At 38.1% G+C, this 17,592-nt stretch overlaps 1 protein-coding gene across 2 annotated transcripts in view; it reads right to left on the bottom strand.

Moving 5' to 3' along the window:
• Positions 1–17,592, bottom strand: part of GRM1 (glutamate metabotropic receptor 1) — a 430,251-nt gene that overhangs the window by 42,219 nt on the left and 370,440 nt on the right. For both annotated transcript variants that reach the window (XM_040238639.1, XM_040238640.1), the window contains exon 6: positions 8,372–8,498. In XM_040238639.1, coding sequence (XP_040094573.1) covers positions 8,372–8,498 — 127 coding nt within the window. The remainder of the gene's footprint in view (positions 1–8,371; positions 8,499–17,592) is intronic.

The raw sequence follows: 17,592 nt of genomic DNA, 5'->3' as shown, positions 1-17,592 counted from the left end.
GGGGCAGGAGGAGAAGGGGACGACAGAGGATGAGATGGCTGGATCATGACTTGATGGACGTGAGTCTGAGTGAATTCCGGGAGTTGGTGATGGACAGGGAGGCCTGGCGTGCTGCAATTCATGGGGTCACAAAGAGTGGAACACGACTGAGCAACTGAACTGAACTGAACTGAATTTGTTACACAGCAATAGATAACGAATTTACCTTTTAAAGCCAACCTCTTAATTTCATAGCCAATGCTTAGTCTCTTTGCCTAAGGATAGTTGCAGGCATAAACTAAGTTAGTCAAAATATCTTTAGGTTTTGTACAAGGTCTTTAAGTCCTTGTACCACATGCAATAAATCCTTATTATTAACTGAAATTGTCTAACATTTTCTGCTAATTAGCTAGTTATGAACTGCTGCTAATTCTCCCCATATTACTATTCACTGATGTAATAAGTGAGCATAATTAAGCTCTATAACCAAAGGAGGAGAATCTCAAGATTGTGCTTATGTCGTTCAAGGAGTATCCTTGTCAAATAGAATTTGAATACCCAGTACTAAATATTAACATTGTTTCACCATGAGTCCTACTAAAACTAAGAAGAAAACCACTAAGTTTAATACATGAGTAGTCCAGCCAGTATTATAAAATGCAATACTCTACTGCAATATAAATATTTTTAATAATTGAATTTTGGCTTCTCTGTACCCTATCAAATTTTAAAAGAAAAGAGGCATATATTCAGCTAATAACTGGTATGATTTCAGGATAATCCATTTATTTAATACTGTAAAGACACATTTTAAAAAGTCTTTAAATACTATAAAAACACATTTTAAGAAGTTTTCAGTTATTTTTAAAATAAACAATAATATCTTGATGTGTTGATGTTATATAAAATAATTGCTAAATAATAAAATAATAGAAGTTCAGACCTATAACATTAAAAAAGGTATTATAAAGGTTAACATTAGTACCGTAAAATATAAATATTTTAGAGATGATTATACTATACAGACTATTCTGAGTCCTTACACAAGTCTCATATAAAACAATAATGAATAGTGTATATTAATGACAACAAAACAAGACAAACAAGTGCATTACCTCACACATGTGGACAGGATGGATATTTTGCATAATAGAGAATTTCAAGAATTCAGTTATAGGAATACAAAATCTAGCCAGCAAAGAAATTCTTAAAAGAAATGCCAGATCTACAAGGATATTATCTGGCAAAGCCAGAATGGCTGTCTGGCAGCACCACATGAAGTATCCAATAGACACTAGATAAAATTCTGATGGAAAAAAATTAAAGAATTCATTTCAGTTGAAACAAATTGGCCACAAAATTAAACACTAATGGGAAAACATTTCCAGGATAGCAGATGCAGCCAGTTCATGCTTCATTTGTAATTAAATTAATCTGGGAAAACTGTAAAGGTGGGGACACTGACTGACACAATTGTAAAAGAATCCTGTGAGTAACTCCAAATGCGTTGCCTGCAGTTATCTTCTTCATTGGTTTATAAATATGTATTAGTTTAAACACTGTGAATATTTTCTAAAGCATTCCCATGTTGACAAACCACAACATTTATAATGTCTAAAATATTAGCAAGCATGTTCCAATTTACCAATCTAGGGATATGAAAACGTTTCATTGGAACATTTATTCATGAATTTAAGTCTGGAGGTTGCATTCCTAAGTGATTTTAACCTGAGGATATTCAGAGCACCTGAAGAAGCTGAAGTCTCATGGAAGCTAACGAGCTAATGTAACAACTTTGAAGCAACATGATCATTACACATGGTCTTCTGTGCAGGATTATCTTCATATTCCTACATGTATCATACTTTTTTTGTTTTCTCTTGCTTATTAATACTTTTCTTCTTGACTGATTAAAATCTATACAATTTTTGTCCTTAATGTTTTCCTTACTGGTAATAAGTATTTGTCTAAACCTAGGTTTTACTAGAGACAATCATACTCTAACTCAATAATCCAAGTACTATTGTTAACTACAGTATTAGGATAATCTTTGCATATGCAAATATTTTACAAATTCAAATACTTGAAAGATTCAGAAGACTCACAGAACATGCTCATGTAATGTCTTCATTCAAAGGCAAAAGGGAAAGTACAGTGAGAGAAGGACAGTGCAGGTTAGCAGCCAGGGACTGAGAGGTATCCAGGTACCCCCTGGAGGTTGGCTAACTCTCCTCCTTAAACCTCAAAAGAGGACAAATAAGTGCATTAACTCACATATGTGGACATGATGGCTATTTTGTATAATTCTCTCAAGATATCAAAACTAGCACTTCTTAAATTTAAGATGGGCTCATTCCAAAATGGTCATGCTTTTCAGTGGATTGAGCTACAAAAATCTGCACAATGAACATTAATTTTGAGACAGCACAAGATAGAAACTCTCACTGAAGTCTTTCATGGCCCTCAAGTTGTATAGCCAAGTCAGCCTGTCTAATAAAGTAACGTTGGTTGTTGCTAGTAGTCTTAAACTTTAAACCACATATCATAAATCCTAGCCCCCTTAATGTAACCAGTTTAAAGTTTAAAACTCCACTGGCCTGGAGAAGGAGATGGCAACCCACTCCAGTATTCTTGCCTGGAGAATTCCATGAACAGAGAAGCCTGGCAGGCTACAGTCCATGGGGTTGCAAAGAGTTGGATACAACTGAGCAACTAACACAGACACAGTAATGTAATCAGAAACTAAAGTCTGACACTCCGCCATCTCCATAGGTAATCAGTCTTCTGAGTCTAGCTGTAAGTTAAGCCTGCCTTACCCGGTGTACTATACAGAAATGAAGAAAACCACCCTTCTGGTAGAAGCCTAAGTATTCTTGTGTTGCAACAGTAAGCAGTTTGTTATAACAATACCCCAAAGCAGTATACCTACCCCACCATTCAGTCAGTTCAGTTTAGTCACTCAGTTGTGTCCGACTCTTTGCGACCCCATGAACCACAGCACGCCAGGCCTCCCTGTCCATCACCAACTGCCAGAGTCTACCCAAACTCATGTCCATTGAGTCGGCTATCCAACCATCTCATCCTCTGTAGTCCCCTTCTCCTCCTGCCCTCAATCTTTCCCAGCATCAGGGTCTTTTCACATGAGTCAGCTCTTTGCATCAGGTGGCCAAAGTACTGGAGTTTCAGCTTCAGCATCAGTCCTTCCAATGAACACCCACGACTGATCTCCTTTAGGATGGACTGGTTGGGTCTCCTTGCTGTCCAAGGGACTCTCAATAGTCTTCTCCAACACCACAGTGCAGAAGCATCAATTCTTAGGCGCTCAGCACCATTAAAATTGCTTTATGTCTCATGAAGATCCTAGATTCTTTTTTTCCATTTGAAAAGCAAGATTTTCAATGCCAATCCAAGACCACCCAAAACAGAATCACATAGGGATTGGGACTGACAATTTACATTTTGAATAAGCTTCTTAAAAGTTGTTTTTTCTTGTTTCGTTTCCTTTCTTTTTTTTTTTCTATTTTTAAAGACATCCTAAATTTGAGAAGGGCTAGCTTTGATATTTTGTGGGAATTAGACAAAATATTCATTGTCTATATATGTTATGTGATGCAATGTACTTTATTTATCCTGTTTCTTTTTTTTTTAAAGAGAAGGGTTTCCCAACCTCCATTGTTTAGTAGTTCCAAGAATAGAAGGAGTGGTGGTTAAATTCAATCAGTGGTTTAGAATGAGTGCCCTGAGCCTACCTGGCATCCACAAGGAGAAGACTTTAATAGGAGTTGTGCATACTATATCTAAAGCGCTGAGAACTAAAGGACCTGGCGGTGTTCATGGTTGTTAGAGTTACCCCAGACAAGTCAGTTTCCTTCCAGCAGTCTACAAGTTACTGAGCAAAATCCAAGAGAAGTGTTAATAACTATAATCTGAGGACAAGGGTTAACTTCTAATTTTCAAACTAAATATTGACTCACTTATAACATCCAAATGCATTAGAGGAGGTTAAAATTTAATATCTGAATTCTTTCCAATTAAGTAAAGACAAATTTAATATGAAACAAGAAACAAAGATAGGCCACAATTATTCCACCTAACGTGTGTTGGGACATTTAATAACATTTACAATACTGTTTCACAATTGCATAAGGCTTCATTGAAATGCTTTCTCTGATATTATTATGTTAATACAAATTACCTAAAAGGGGAAATTCTATTTATTATTCAATCTTTAAGCTCAAATGTCCCTTCCTCTTTCTCTTGCCAGGGAAAACATGATTGCTTTTTTCTCTGTACTCATATGAAATTTTGTACACAGTCCTATTCCAAGACTTATAATTGTCAGCTTACATGTCTAGTTTTATATGAAGTTTGTCTTCTAGGATATAAACCTTGTCTCATTCACCCATATGTCCCAATATCTCAAAAAAATATCTGGCACAAAGAAGGTGGTTGTGTATAATACAAAAGTAAATAAATAAGTAGATAACATGAGAGGTGGCTACAACTGTTAGGTAGGGGAAAATAGTTAAAAGTTAATTTTTATAACATTGTTTTATATTTTTATTGTAAGCTTTAGGGTAGTCTGACTATATGAGGAATTATTTATACTATTTGACTTTTTAAAAGGAATAAGCATCATTGGTCCATGAATTGTTAAACTATTATCAAGTTGTATATCATGGCAGAAGAAATCTCTGTTTATGCACCATAAGAAGTAAAGTGTGAAATTTAAATGCTGAATTAAAATGTGCATTTTCCCAAGAAGAAAACATGAGAAGCTTATTAACAGCTTCAGAAGACACTTTCTCTAAGAAATATACTTTTTTTTCCCCTTCATAGCCAAAAAGCAACATATCCTAATGAGAATAAAAACTCACTTGTTAACATACTTTTATTCATTAATTTTAGTCTTTGGAGCATATATGCAAAGTATCTCATAAAATGATTTTAAGCATATTTTTAACAAACTTCACCTTAAGTAAAAAGCAATATTTTCCAAAGAAGAATGATTTCTCATTTTAACTAAAGTTCAGTTCAAAAAATCCACCCATGAAAATAAAACACTTACTTAAAGGCAATGTATATACGCCTCTTAGTATTTTACTGATCTTTGTTTTTCTCTGCCTGTGAGTCTTCTCTTTTCACAGCTACTGCTATCATGGCAACAGTCAAACACACTGCCAGGAACTGCGCCCTTGCTCTGAGCCTGACATGGCACCCAGTAAGTGACAAATTAGACCTCATTTTCCATTCATGTGAAAGAGTGGAAGGGATGCAGAAACAATAGGTGCCATTAAAACTAAGTATAAATGAGGATGAGAGATGCATATTCTGAAAGATCTTAAACATAAGAGTTGTGACATAATTTGGATATATGATCCAAATTTAGCCACTTGCCTGTTGTTACCAGATAAAGGCAAAATGGGCTGTTGCTTGGCTCAACTTTTTTGAATGTTAGTGATTTTTACATATATGATGGATGATAGTAGATTTACTTCTCTAGAAGTTGCATTAAAATTATAAGTTGCGTTTATAATTAAGCAGGGCTGTTTTAAATTGCTGCTAATCTAGGATGGTCATTGCTTGGCAGTGGACAGACAATATATCCACAATGGAAGATTTCTAGGGGATAAAACATATGACTTTGAGTTCCGTTATTATATTAGATCTTAAAAAAGTCTTTTTTCTATTTTAATATTGGATAGAAGTTCTTTTCATGTATGAGAGAAGCTTCAATTAAAGGGAAGCTGAGACAGTAGGAACAGTCTGGGGAAGCTCCGAAAATGTAGACAAGAGGAAAACTTGTACCTCAAAGCCAGGACTTCTGACATTTAAGATTAATCTTAGAAAAGGGCTAGTTTTGTCTTTGATTCTCTTTCTTGTCAGCTGCAGTCTCAGTCAAAAAGCAGAGAGGACTGACTCTGAAGTCAAACCTAGTTTTCAAGCACAAGGGTGATCTAAGGAGACTACTTTCTCAAGATAAACAGGACAGGAAGCACACACTGAGTAAGATCAGTTCGTGAAGATGTGAACCTGTGGGTGGGGAGGCTTGTGTCCAGAACAAGGTTGGAAAAGCTTCTTCAAGTCAGTCCAATGCATGCAACCATGAGATAAATTCAGAGTGAAAGAAAGCGCTTTAGACCCAGAGACAAAAACCCCTAGATTCTCTAGGCGGCTTCTCCTATGAACCATCTGTATTGACCTAGATGAACTTGGGTGAGTTCCTTCTCTCGAATTCTCTCAATAGAACAAACATTTATCAGGCAGCAATTACATATGTTCAAGGCACCAGGCTGTGAGCCAGAGTTTCCCAAGGGATGGGACAGGGACTAGAATCTGATGGGTCCCATCTCAAAATTAGTGAGTGGAGATCTCTGCAGATGAGTAATTCCTGGGTGATTTTTAGGCATATTTGAAGTTGAAAATCAGCTTTCAGCAAGAGAATTAAAAAACGGGTGAGACAGAGTTTGTACCTTCAAAAACATTCTAATTTCTTTTCATTTTAAAATGGCCTTTGTACCACGTGATTGATAAAAGCTTTGATATTCAGTTTATTTTCTAACTGTATTAGCATTTTACATGTCTCTTACTTTAAAATGTATAATTTTAATTATTGACCTTTTTCTACTCAGGCAGCCATTTTTGATGTCCTCTGAATAAGCCACACAATTTCTTAGTTTTAGAGTCTTATTTGGGAAGAAGTGAAAAAGTAAACTGCACTTGTGAATGTTACCCTAATGATTTTCAACAGCACACAGGGAAGCGTGGGGTCAGCAGTCAGTGAACTAGGACCTGCTTCTAAGTAGTTATGACCCTGGGCACACAAGTATGCCTCTCCAGGCCTTAGCTTTCATGTTCTAAAATGAAGGATTGTGTTATTCAGATGATAAAAGTCTCTATGAACTCAAAGTTTCTATGGTTCTCTCACTCTTAAAATTTGTGAACAACCTCTGTGACACATTTGTCATCTGTAAGCTCATATCAGAGTTTTTGGAAATCAAAACTCATATGTACATACTAAGTTGCTTCAGTCATTTTCAACTCTGTGAGACACTATGGACTGTGGCCTGCCAGGCTCTTCTGTCCCTGTGATTCTCCAGGCAAGAATACTGGAGTGGGTTGCCATTTCCTCCTCCAAGGGATCTTCCTATCCCAGGGATTGAACCTGTGTCTTCTGTCTTTTGCATTGGTAGGCAGGTTCTTTACCACTAGCGCCATCTGGGAAGCCCCCAAACTCACATACCTGAACATTACTATTGGGAAGCTTATAAACTTGGGTAATCCATCCACAGGAATCCCACTGATTTTTCATCTCCTGCATTCATTTATTCCTTTTTACTCCCATGTAGCTGCTCTGTTCACACTCTTTGAAATTACTCATTTGGACCAACACAGTAGCTTCCTCACTTCTCTGTTTTAAGTTTAGGTTCACTATCCTTGTCCACACTGCCATCATGGTTATCTTTCTGAGACACCAATATCATGACATTATTCACCACTTTAAATGCTTCTGTGGTTCTCCTATGCTTAAAGCCAAAATCCAAACATTTAGAATAAGTTCTTACAGAAGTTCCTTACCATTTGCTTCCAGTGTCCTCATCCAATCTCATTTCTGACCATATCTCTCCCAGGCCCTTGTATTTACCAAACAAGCTCATATAGTTCCATGGTTTTCCCCAAATGTACTACATGCTTTCATGTTCCTCATGTTCTACTTTCTATCTGGATTTTTTTTTTAAATCTCTGTGTCTGCCTAACAAACTTTGTAAAGTTTGTAAACTACTGTAAAATTTGTCAGGCAGATAAGGAAATGAAAGAAATTCCAGATAGAGAGTAGAGCATGCGAAACATTTCTTAAAATAGAGGCTTCCCAGGTGTCTCAGTGATAATCTACCTGCTAATGCAAGAGAGACTGGGGACTCAGGTTCGATCCCTGGGTTGCGAAGATCCCCTGGAGGAAGAAACGGCAACCCACTCCAGTATTCTTGCCTGCAGAATCCCATGGACAGAGGAGCCTGGTGGGCTATAGTCCACAGGGTCGCAAAGAGTCAGTCATGACTGAGTGACTAATCACACTATTAAAATAACTATTTTGTTTTATATTTTTACATGTTTCTTCCCTGATATATTTTCAGATAAAAATTATAAAAAGAAAAACAGAAACAACTGGTATACAAGAATACCCTTTGAATACACTTTTATTTATATTTAAATAAACTTTCAGTATGGATGATGGAAAACTTTTAAGAGCTTTAAGCGTACCTTTGACTTGAGCAGTAACAATGTAAATAAATATTGAAAAAGACGTGAGTTAATCACTCACATTTTAAACAGCAGGCACATTGCAGAGGCCAATGTTCGGGATAAGGTTGACAAGTGAGACAGTTCCTACCTGTCAGATCTGCATTGGGCCACCATCCCAAGTCACAAGCTTTGCAGGTGAACTCATCTTGCACATACTCATTCTCTTTGCAGGCAGTGCAAATCCAGCAGCAACTGACTTCCCCTTTCCGTATGACCTATAACACAGGGATATTTCATATGCCTTAAATTTAGTTTCTCCAGAAAGCCTTTCTTTTTTCAGATGAGGACTTGCTTTCATACTGTAATTTTTTTTTTAAGACTAACTTTCCCCCCAAAATTGTACATATTGAGGAACCTCAAATACATGGATTGAAGTATACCTCATTGCATTAGAGTTCAGATATGAATTTCAATTCACTCCATGTTGGATTTGGAGGCTTTTCAATAATCATTTCTTTTATAGAGGGAATTAAACAGTTGAATGCTATCATTATATGTATATTATATATATTAATATGCATTAATAGTTCTCAGAAAAGTAAAAGTCCATTTCTCTTTTTTATACTGTTATGTTGTAAGCTCCCTGATCTTTACTACCATAGTGTCTAATATGTTGCTAATCCTATTGTTTAAAATATCATTTCTAATACTCTTTGTTTTTCATTGTTTAAAATCCATCTTCATGTATTGTCTCATGATATGCATGTTTTCTTTTAAACCCTTTTGTATATATTTATAGTAGGCATTTTAATTTGACTATTAATTCCATCATCAATATAATATCTAGGACTGTTTCTATCACTTGATTTTCTTTCTGGTTATGTGTCACATTTTCTCACTTTGTCACAGTTCTAAAACTTTTTAACCAGATGCTGTACATAAGGTATAGAGTTGTGGATTTTTTTCTTGAAGTATTGGCCTTTGTTCTGGCAGGCAGCCGAGTTGCCTGTGGCTCAGTTTGAGCCTTGTTTTTCATCTTTTAGGGCAAGTCTAGAATATTCTCTAATCTAGAAATAGTTTACCCTTATTATAAAGTGTGACCTTGCTGGGCTCTCTGCTCAGGTCTGTGTATTCAGCAAGGTATCTCTTCTCTGGCTTATGGAAACTGGGAAAATTCTTGGCCTTGTGGGGCCTCTGGGAATCCAGCACCCCAGTAATTTTTCTTTCCTTGGACTTTCTGAATTGTACTGTACTCACGCAGGGGACTTCCCTGGTGGCTTACATGGTAAAGAATCCACCTGCAATGCAGGAGACCAGCATTCAATCCTCAGGTGGGGAAGATTCCCTGGAGAAGAGAATGACTGCCCACTTCAGTATTCTTGCCTGGGGAATTCCATGGACAGAGGATCCTGGTGGGCTACAGTCCATGGGGTCACAATGAATAAGACACAACTGAGTGACTGACACTTTCACTTTATACTTATGCTGCTGCTGCTGCTGCTAAGTCGCTTCAGTTGTGTCCGACTCTGTGCGACCCCATGGACAGCAGCCCACCAGGCTCCTCTGTCCACAGGATTCTCTAGGCAAGAATCCTGGAGTGGGTTGCCATTTCCTTTTCCATCATACTTATGCAGATAGAGTCAAATACTGATGGGAACTCATACACCAACTGCTGGAACTCTTTTTCTGAACTGATTCATTCTCTTCCTTTCTCTGCACTATTGATTCTATCTGCCCTGGCTCTCCTAAACCTTGGTTTCTGTCTTCTTAAATTATCAAGATAGCCAAACTCTGCTTGTGTTCTTTCTCACTAAATAACAACCAGGAAATTGCCTCCAGACAGAATGCCTGAATGATTTTAGGGTTCACTTCTCTGTTTCCTTTCAATTCTTTGAAATCAAGGTCATACACTGTTTTCCAATGTCTGAACACAGTTATTTCATATATTGTGCCAGGTTTTCTGATTGTTTACAGCAGAATGTTGTCTGAACCTTTTTATTCTCTCATGGCTGGAAACAGAAGTCTTTCCCTAACTTGTTCAGTCAGTTTAGTCACTCAGTTGTTTCCGACTCTTTGTGACCCCATGGACTGCAGCACACCAGGCTTCCCTGTCTATCACCAACTCCCAGAGTTTACTCAAACTCATGTCCATTGAGTCGGTGATGCCATCCAACCATCTCATCCTCTGCTGTCCCCTTCTCCTGCCTTCAATCTTTCCCAGCAACAGGGTCTTTTCAAATGAGTCAGTTCTTCACATCAGGTGGCCAAAGGATTGGAGTTTCAGCTTCAGCATCAGTTCTTCCAATGAATTCAGGACTGATTTCCTTTAGGATGGACTGGTTGGATCTCCTTGCAGTCCAAGGGACTCTCAAGAGTTTTATCCAACACCACAGTTCAAAAGCATCAGTTCTTCGGTGCTCAGTCTTCTTTATGGTCCAACTCTCACATCCATATATGACTACTGGAAAAACCATAGCTTTGACTAGATGGACCTCTGTCGGCAAAGTAATGTCTCTGCTTTTTAATATGCTGTCTAGGTTGGTCATAGCTTTTCTTCCAAGGAGCAACCATCTTTTAATTTCATGGCTGCAGTCACCATCTGCAGTGATTTTGGAGTTCCCAAAAATAAAGTTTCTCACTGTTTCCATTGTTTCCCCGTCTGTTTGCCGTGAAATGATGGGGCCCTAACATGTTCAGTTCAGTTCAGTTCATTTCAGTTGCTCAGTCGTGTCCGACTCTGCAACCCCATGAATCGCAGCACGCCAGGCCTCCCTGTCCATCACCATCTCCCGGAGTTCACTCAGACTCACTTCCATTGAGTCAGTGATGCCATCCAGCCATCTCATCCTCTGTCGTCCCCTTCTCCTCCTGTCCCCAATCCCTCCCAGCATCAAAGTCTTTTCCAAAGAGTCAACTCTTCACATGAGGTGGCCAAGTACTGGAGTTTCAGCTTTAGCATCATTCCTTCCAAAGAAATCCCAGGGCTGATCTCCTTCAGAATGGACCCGTTGGATCTCCTTGCAGTCCAAGGGATTCTCAAGAGTCTTCTCCAACACCACAGTTCAAAACCATCAATTCTTTGGCACTCAGCCTTCTTCATAGTCCAACTCTCACATCCATACATGACTACTGGAAAAACCATAGCCTTGACTAGACAGACCTTAGTCAACAAAGTAATGTCTCTGCTTTTGAATATGCTATCTAGGTTGGTCATAACTTTTCTTCCAAGGAGTAAGCGTCTTTTAATTTCATGGCTGCAGTCCCCATCTGCAATGATTTTGGAGCCCCCCAAAATAAAGTCTGACACTGTTTCCACTGTTTCCCCATCTATTTCCCATGGAGTGATGGGACGAGATACAACGTGTTAGACATTATCAAATGTTCTCATATGTAAAGTCAGAAATCAAACAGTAAATATTGCCATAGCTTAAAGTCATATAAACCTTATCCTTTGTGAGGATAAAATTATCTTCTTGTAGATCAGGTCAAAATGTATTAATGAGGCACTATTTTAAAATTACATGAAAAATATATCATGACTGTATATTTTCAGAAATTGTAAAAGGCTTTCTTTTTCTTCTTTTACTTTCAAATAACTTTAGAAAGTATACTCAAACTGTTTTTCTGAAAATTCACATCTATTCTCAGAGTAAGCATGACAAATTTATACTGTATTCCAAACTATAAATTTTTCTAATGCTATGGAGAAATTTAAAAAGTAATGCTTTATTATTTTAATTAGTATAAGAAGTACAAAATAATGTCTATCTCTTCAATCAGCTTTATCTTTTTCCTAACTATAAAATGAATACTACAAATTAGACAAATTCCAAAGATAATAATTCTAAACAAATATATTTGTGCAAGATGACTAGTGAAAAATAGATCCTATGGGTAACTGCCACGTGGAAATATAGTTAAAATTAGGTTTTGAATGACTGAATAAGTGCATAAAAATGATTAGCTTATACATTTATCAAATAACGAAAAAAGAAAGGCTCAGATGGAATTCTTTTGTTACTCCTTATTTGGCCACCAAATATGTGCACTTCTGACATATAACATCTAAATTATGGGACTTGTCTTTTCAGTCTCTGAGCTACCCCTCCAGACTTAAGATTCCCTGGTGGCTCAGATGGTAGAGTCTGCCTGCAATGCAGGAGACCCAGGTTCCATCCCTGGATTGGGAAGATCTCGTGGAGAAGGAAATGGCATGCTGGTTTTTGGTCCCTGACTCTAATCCTGTAACATGGCTTTAATTTCTTCTCACTCCAGAGTAACATGCACGCAACTGCTAAGACTATTACTGTGGGCTGTGGGCTCTTAAGGGAAGGGAATCATGCCTTACTTTCACTGTTTTCAGATCACAGTCATCAAGAAGTGTACCAAGAACACACAGTAGGTGCCCTCTGAAAAAGGGTTGAGTTGAATCTTGTTTAAAAATGTAATTAAGCCACTCACGGAACTTTAGTGCCTCCCTTTTCTAATATCTTCAAAACATAAGCTCTTTGGTCAGGCGTTTACTTAGACCCCGGTCCGTGTTTCTGCACCTGAGTCTGACTGCTAATAATTTCTTACATAAGTCCACCAAACAAACCTTATGTCCTCAGTAGTGTCTATATAACTGTTTGTTTTGGACGGAGGCTTCAAGTAGGGCAGATACATCATCTGATTTATTTTTCATCTGACTTTCTTTCTACCATTTGGAGAACAGATTTTAAGGAGGGCAAGAGAGAGAGAGAGCATATGTTGTTTAATCCATGGTTTTAATATGCAACAATATAGTAAAGAAATAAATATATTTCAATAAAAGAAAAAATATTCTTTTCCATTCAGAGAACTCTCTTTCCTCCATCAGCTCATCTATGTCACTACATTTGAGTCCTGACACAGGCTCCAGGAAGTATTTCTGGTGCAGTGAACCCTTTGAAACATTATCTTACTTAAAATCCTCTGTAATTACTAATAAGATATAGTTGGTATTCTATTAGCACAAGTTAGTCAACTTTTGTCCACTAATTGTGTCACATGTTATGACAGAAGTAGTAGTGTTAGTCACTCACTTGTGTCCGACTCTTTGTGAACCCATGGACTGGAGCCCGCCAGGCTCCTCTGTCCGCGGGATTCTCCAGGCAAAAACACTGGAGTGGGTTGCCATTTCCTCCTCCAGGGGATCTTCCTGACCCAGAGATCGAACCCAGGTCTCCATCATTGCAGGCAGATTCTTTATCATCTTGGCTGTTGGAAAGACCCACCCGTATATGATATATATGCTTCATTGGGATGGTACGGGGAGGGAGGTGGGATGGGGGTTCAGGATGGGGAATACACGTACGCCTGTGGTGGATTCATGTTGATGTGTGGCAGAACTGATACAATATTGTAAAGTAAAAAAATAAATAAAAGAAAAAAAGTCTTAAATTATTGTCTCATGTTTTCATCTCCTCATATCACAAATATTTTAAATTATTTTTATATTTTTACACTAAGTGATATTTCTTTTGCATGTAATATATAGTCAATAACTGAATAAAGTATGTTTCATTTTTGTTACAGTAAAACACTTTTATGACAGCTCTCAGTCATGATAAGAGATTTAATGTTTCACTGAAATTTTCCTTGAAGGAGCAAGACTTCCCAAAACACAAGGACTGTTTTGATTCCTTTTACATTCCATGTACTGGTGCTCTGTTTATTGTTAGCAAGACTAGACGACTTGCTGCTTCACACAAGGCTATGATTCAATTCCATATACACTGTAGGAGTCTTGTTTATGCCATAGGAAATCAAGTGTTCTTTTCATGAATATGTTTCCGAATAACTTGAAATGGATTTTTTTTTGAGCTTTATTTAGAAAAAGGATAAAAGAAAGTAAACAGCATCAGGAGAATATAATGAAGGAAAAGTAACAATACATTAAAGGAAACAGAGACATTTTCTTCAGGAGGAAAATGCCTGGAAAACTAAACAGAATAAAGACTTGGGTCCTATCTCTAATTAGGTCTGTAGGAAAACCAGCTGGTGTTTGGGTTTCCTTTGCATTCTCAGTGCTAGCACAGTTCTGGGCACGTATTAATTATTCAATGATTATTCAATAATGTATGTGAAAGGAAAGAGAGAAATAATAAGGAATAGGACATAAACAGGAGAAATTAAAGTGAAGAATTTAAGAAAACAAAAAATAGGAGGGATTGAAAGCTTGGCAAGGACTATAGAAAAATACCAATTTAGGAAAATCCCTACATTGTAATTTATTACAGGAAAAATGTAACAAAAATCATATAGGAATATAAAATGATCACAAAAAAGGACATATATTGAACCAGCCCATGTGTGAGGAACTCTGTACAGAATTACACTAATGCTCACAACCGCTCCATGGAGTGAAGTTAATTATGTACGTTTTGCAGCTGAGGAAACAGCTGCAGAGGGGTCAGCAGCTTGTGCAAACCTCAGTCACATCATCTCCAGTTATTATCAAGATCTAGGCTCTTCCTAGTGTAAAAACAGTTATCATAGTGATGATACGTTATACCAAGAATCAAAACTACATCTCAGAAGTTGGCAGATATTTATTCACTTATCCAACCTTTATTTAGTGGCCAAGTGTGCCAGACATGGTACGATACATGGGGACAGATAAATGAAAAGACTTGATGATCACTGAGGTTAAGAAGCTCAAAACTCTGACAGAGTAGAGTATACCGATAGAAGAAGGAATGAAATGCTTCTGCAGGGCATATGCAGTCATTTAGCCATTCATTCATTCTCATTATGTATGCAGAGTGCCAGGCACTGCATCAAGGGTAGAGACCATCAGTGAATAGCTCATATCCTTATCTTTGAGAAGTTCTCATTCTAGAGAAGGGCTTTGAGAAAAACACAGCAAGAAAGAGGAATAGGGTTCAGGACAGGGACCAGTAGGAGGGAAGAGGCCTAGGAATCAGACTTTAGAGGCACTTAAACCTTTCAGCATGTGGGGTCCACCCTGCACTTGCAAGATCTTGAGTGGAGTCGGGGTGGGGGTGGGCAGATCTCTTTAGTGTATGTGCAGTAGGCTTCTGACTTGCCTCATCTTAGTCCCAGTCCTGTTAGGGAGGAGGCACGTGGAACTGGGGACTGCAATTTTGCATGTGATGGTCAGGTAAGGCTTCACTAAGGTAGGTCATTTGACTCCATTATAAATTAATTTTTTAAGAAAGATATGCCATTTGAGTAAAGATTTAAGAGCAGGAAAGGAGGAAGCTCTGAAAACATCTGGGGAAAGAGAGTTCTAGGTGGTGGGATCAGCTAGAGCAAAGATTGGAAATAAGAGCTCTTTGCATACTTATGCTATTGCCTTCCTCTTCTACTTTTCTCTATGTGGGTAATGTGCCAATAAATGTTTACTTTAAAAAGACTTTGGGCCCTGCTTCAGCCACAGCCACCTGCAAGACACAGGAGATCTGCTGGGCTCCTTCTCTGCTCCATGGCACGTGAGTCAGCGGCAGCTCCTATCAGCACCTGTCTCCAAAAGTGGCAGACAAGCTAGATCTGAGGCCAAAGTGAAAAGAAGAAAGTGTTAATTGCTAAGTTGTGTCCGACTCTCTGTGACCCCATGGACTATAGCCGGTCAGGCTCCTCTGTCCTTGGGATTTTCCAGGCAAGAATACTGGGGTGGGTTGCCATTCCCTTCTCCAGGGGATCTTCACCACCCAAGGATTAAATCTGGGTCTCCTGAATTGCAGGCGAATTCTTTACCATCTGAGCCACCAGGAAAGCCCACAAAGGATAAAGTGATCATCAAAAAGTTCAGTAGCCAGGAGACCGGCTTAAATACTGGTCAAAGCTTGAGAGATGAAGCCATCAGAGTGACTGTGAATAAATTAATTATGATTCCATAGAATTTCTCATCATAACCAGTAAAGTTTCCTCTTCACCCAGAGAGACTATAGTAATTTCATGATTTCACATACATAATAAAACCCGCAATATTCTGTCTTCAACTTTTTCCAAAATTTTAGCCAATATGGTTTTAGTAGCTGGGGGCAGGGGGCAGATCACATCATTATTATGCAATCATAAGCTTCTCAGATAAAGAATTTTTTATATTTCTGTGTGCAATTTTTATTGAGACTCTGCCATCCTGCAGCGGACTTTGAAAGATATTACACAATGAAAAACCATGTCTTCATTTCATTGGTTACATTAACTATAAGTTCAGTTCAGTCGCTTAGTCGTGTCTGATTTTTTGTGACCCCATGGACTGCAGTACACCAGGCTTCCCTGTCTATCACCAACTCCCAGAGCTTACTCAAACTCACGTCCATTGGATCGGTGATGCCATCCAACTATTTCATCCTCCGTCATTCCCTTCTCCTCCTGCCTTCAGTCTTTCCCAGTATCAGGGTCTTTTCCAATGAGTCAATTCTTTGCATCAGGTGGCCAAAGGACTGGAGTTTCAGCTTCAGCATCAGTGCTTCCAAATGAATATTCAGGAGTGATTTCCTTTAGGATTGACTGGTTGGGTCTTCTTGCCATCGAAGAGACTCAAGAGTTTTCTCCAACACCACAGTTCAAAAGCATCAACATTAACTATGAACAACTTAAAACATATGGGTAGTTTGCTTTGATTCACAGAAAGAGGAGGCTGAGGAGGACAGGACAACTGTAGTTGATTATGTTATTGTAGCTATGTGAGAATTGCCTTTATTCTTAGAAAACAAAAGCTGAGGTATGAAGTTTCATAATATTGGCACCTCACTTTCAAATGGTTCAGGGAAAAAATAGTTAACTCAGTCCTGAAGCATACGGTCTGTAAAAATAGGTGTATTGGGGCTTTTTTTTTCATGTGTATAAGGTATATTTTACTATATGATAATATGGCATGTGTAATGAAGAACCACATATGATATAGTCCATGTTCACATAGTGTCTCTGTAATTCTATCTTGATTGGCCAGGTCAGAAGAGGGGGGAGAAGAGGTATCTACTCTCCGTGATGAAACTCCCAAATCCAGTTCAGTTAAGTTCAGTTCAGTCGCTCAGTCATATCCAACTCTTTGTGACCCCATGGACCAGTAAGGAATCCAAAAACAAACTTAAAGGAAGAAAAAAACAAAAGAGAAGAGAAGGGAAAAGAAAGAATAGGAGGCCAGTGGGAGCAAACTCCAGGACCCTTTCCCTGGGATTCTCTGCCAGTTTCCCCATCTCTGTCAGAGTCTCCCAACTGCCTTCTAATACTTCTAAGATTGCCTATCTAATCCTTAATCCTAGATTCTGATTTCCCTTAGCATTTTAAAAGTGGATCTCTATTTATAATTTTGTTGTGAACTATTGAGAAAATAAGCTTCAGCAATTGAAATTTGTAGGAATTATGCCAGTTCATATA

The sequence above is a fragment of the Oryx dammah genome, unplaced genomic scaffold (genome assembly GCF_014754425.2).
Source record: "Oryx dammah isolate SB20612 unplaced genomic scaffold, SCBI_Odam_1.1 HiC_scaffold_4, whole genome shotgun sequence".
Taxonomy (NCBI): domain Eukaryota; kingdom Metazoa; phylum Chordata; class Mammalia; order Artiodactyla; family Bovidae; genus Oryx; species Oryx dammah.
The sequence above is the reverse complement of the archived record's forward strand: the minus strand, read 5'-3'. Positions and strand labels throughout refer to the sequence as shown.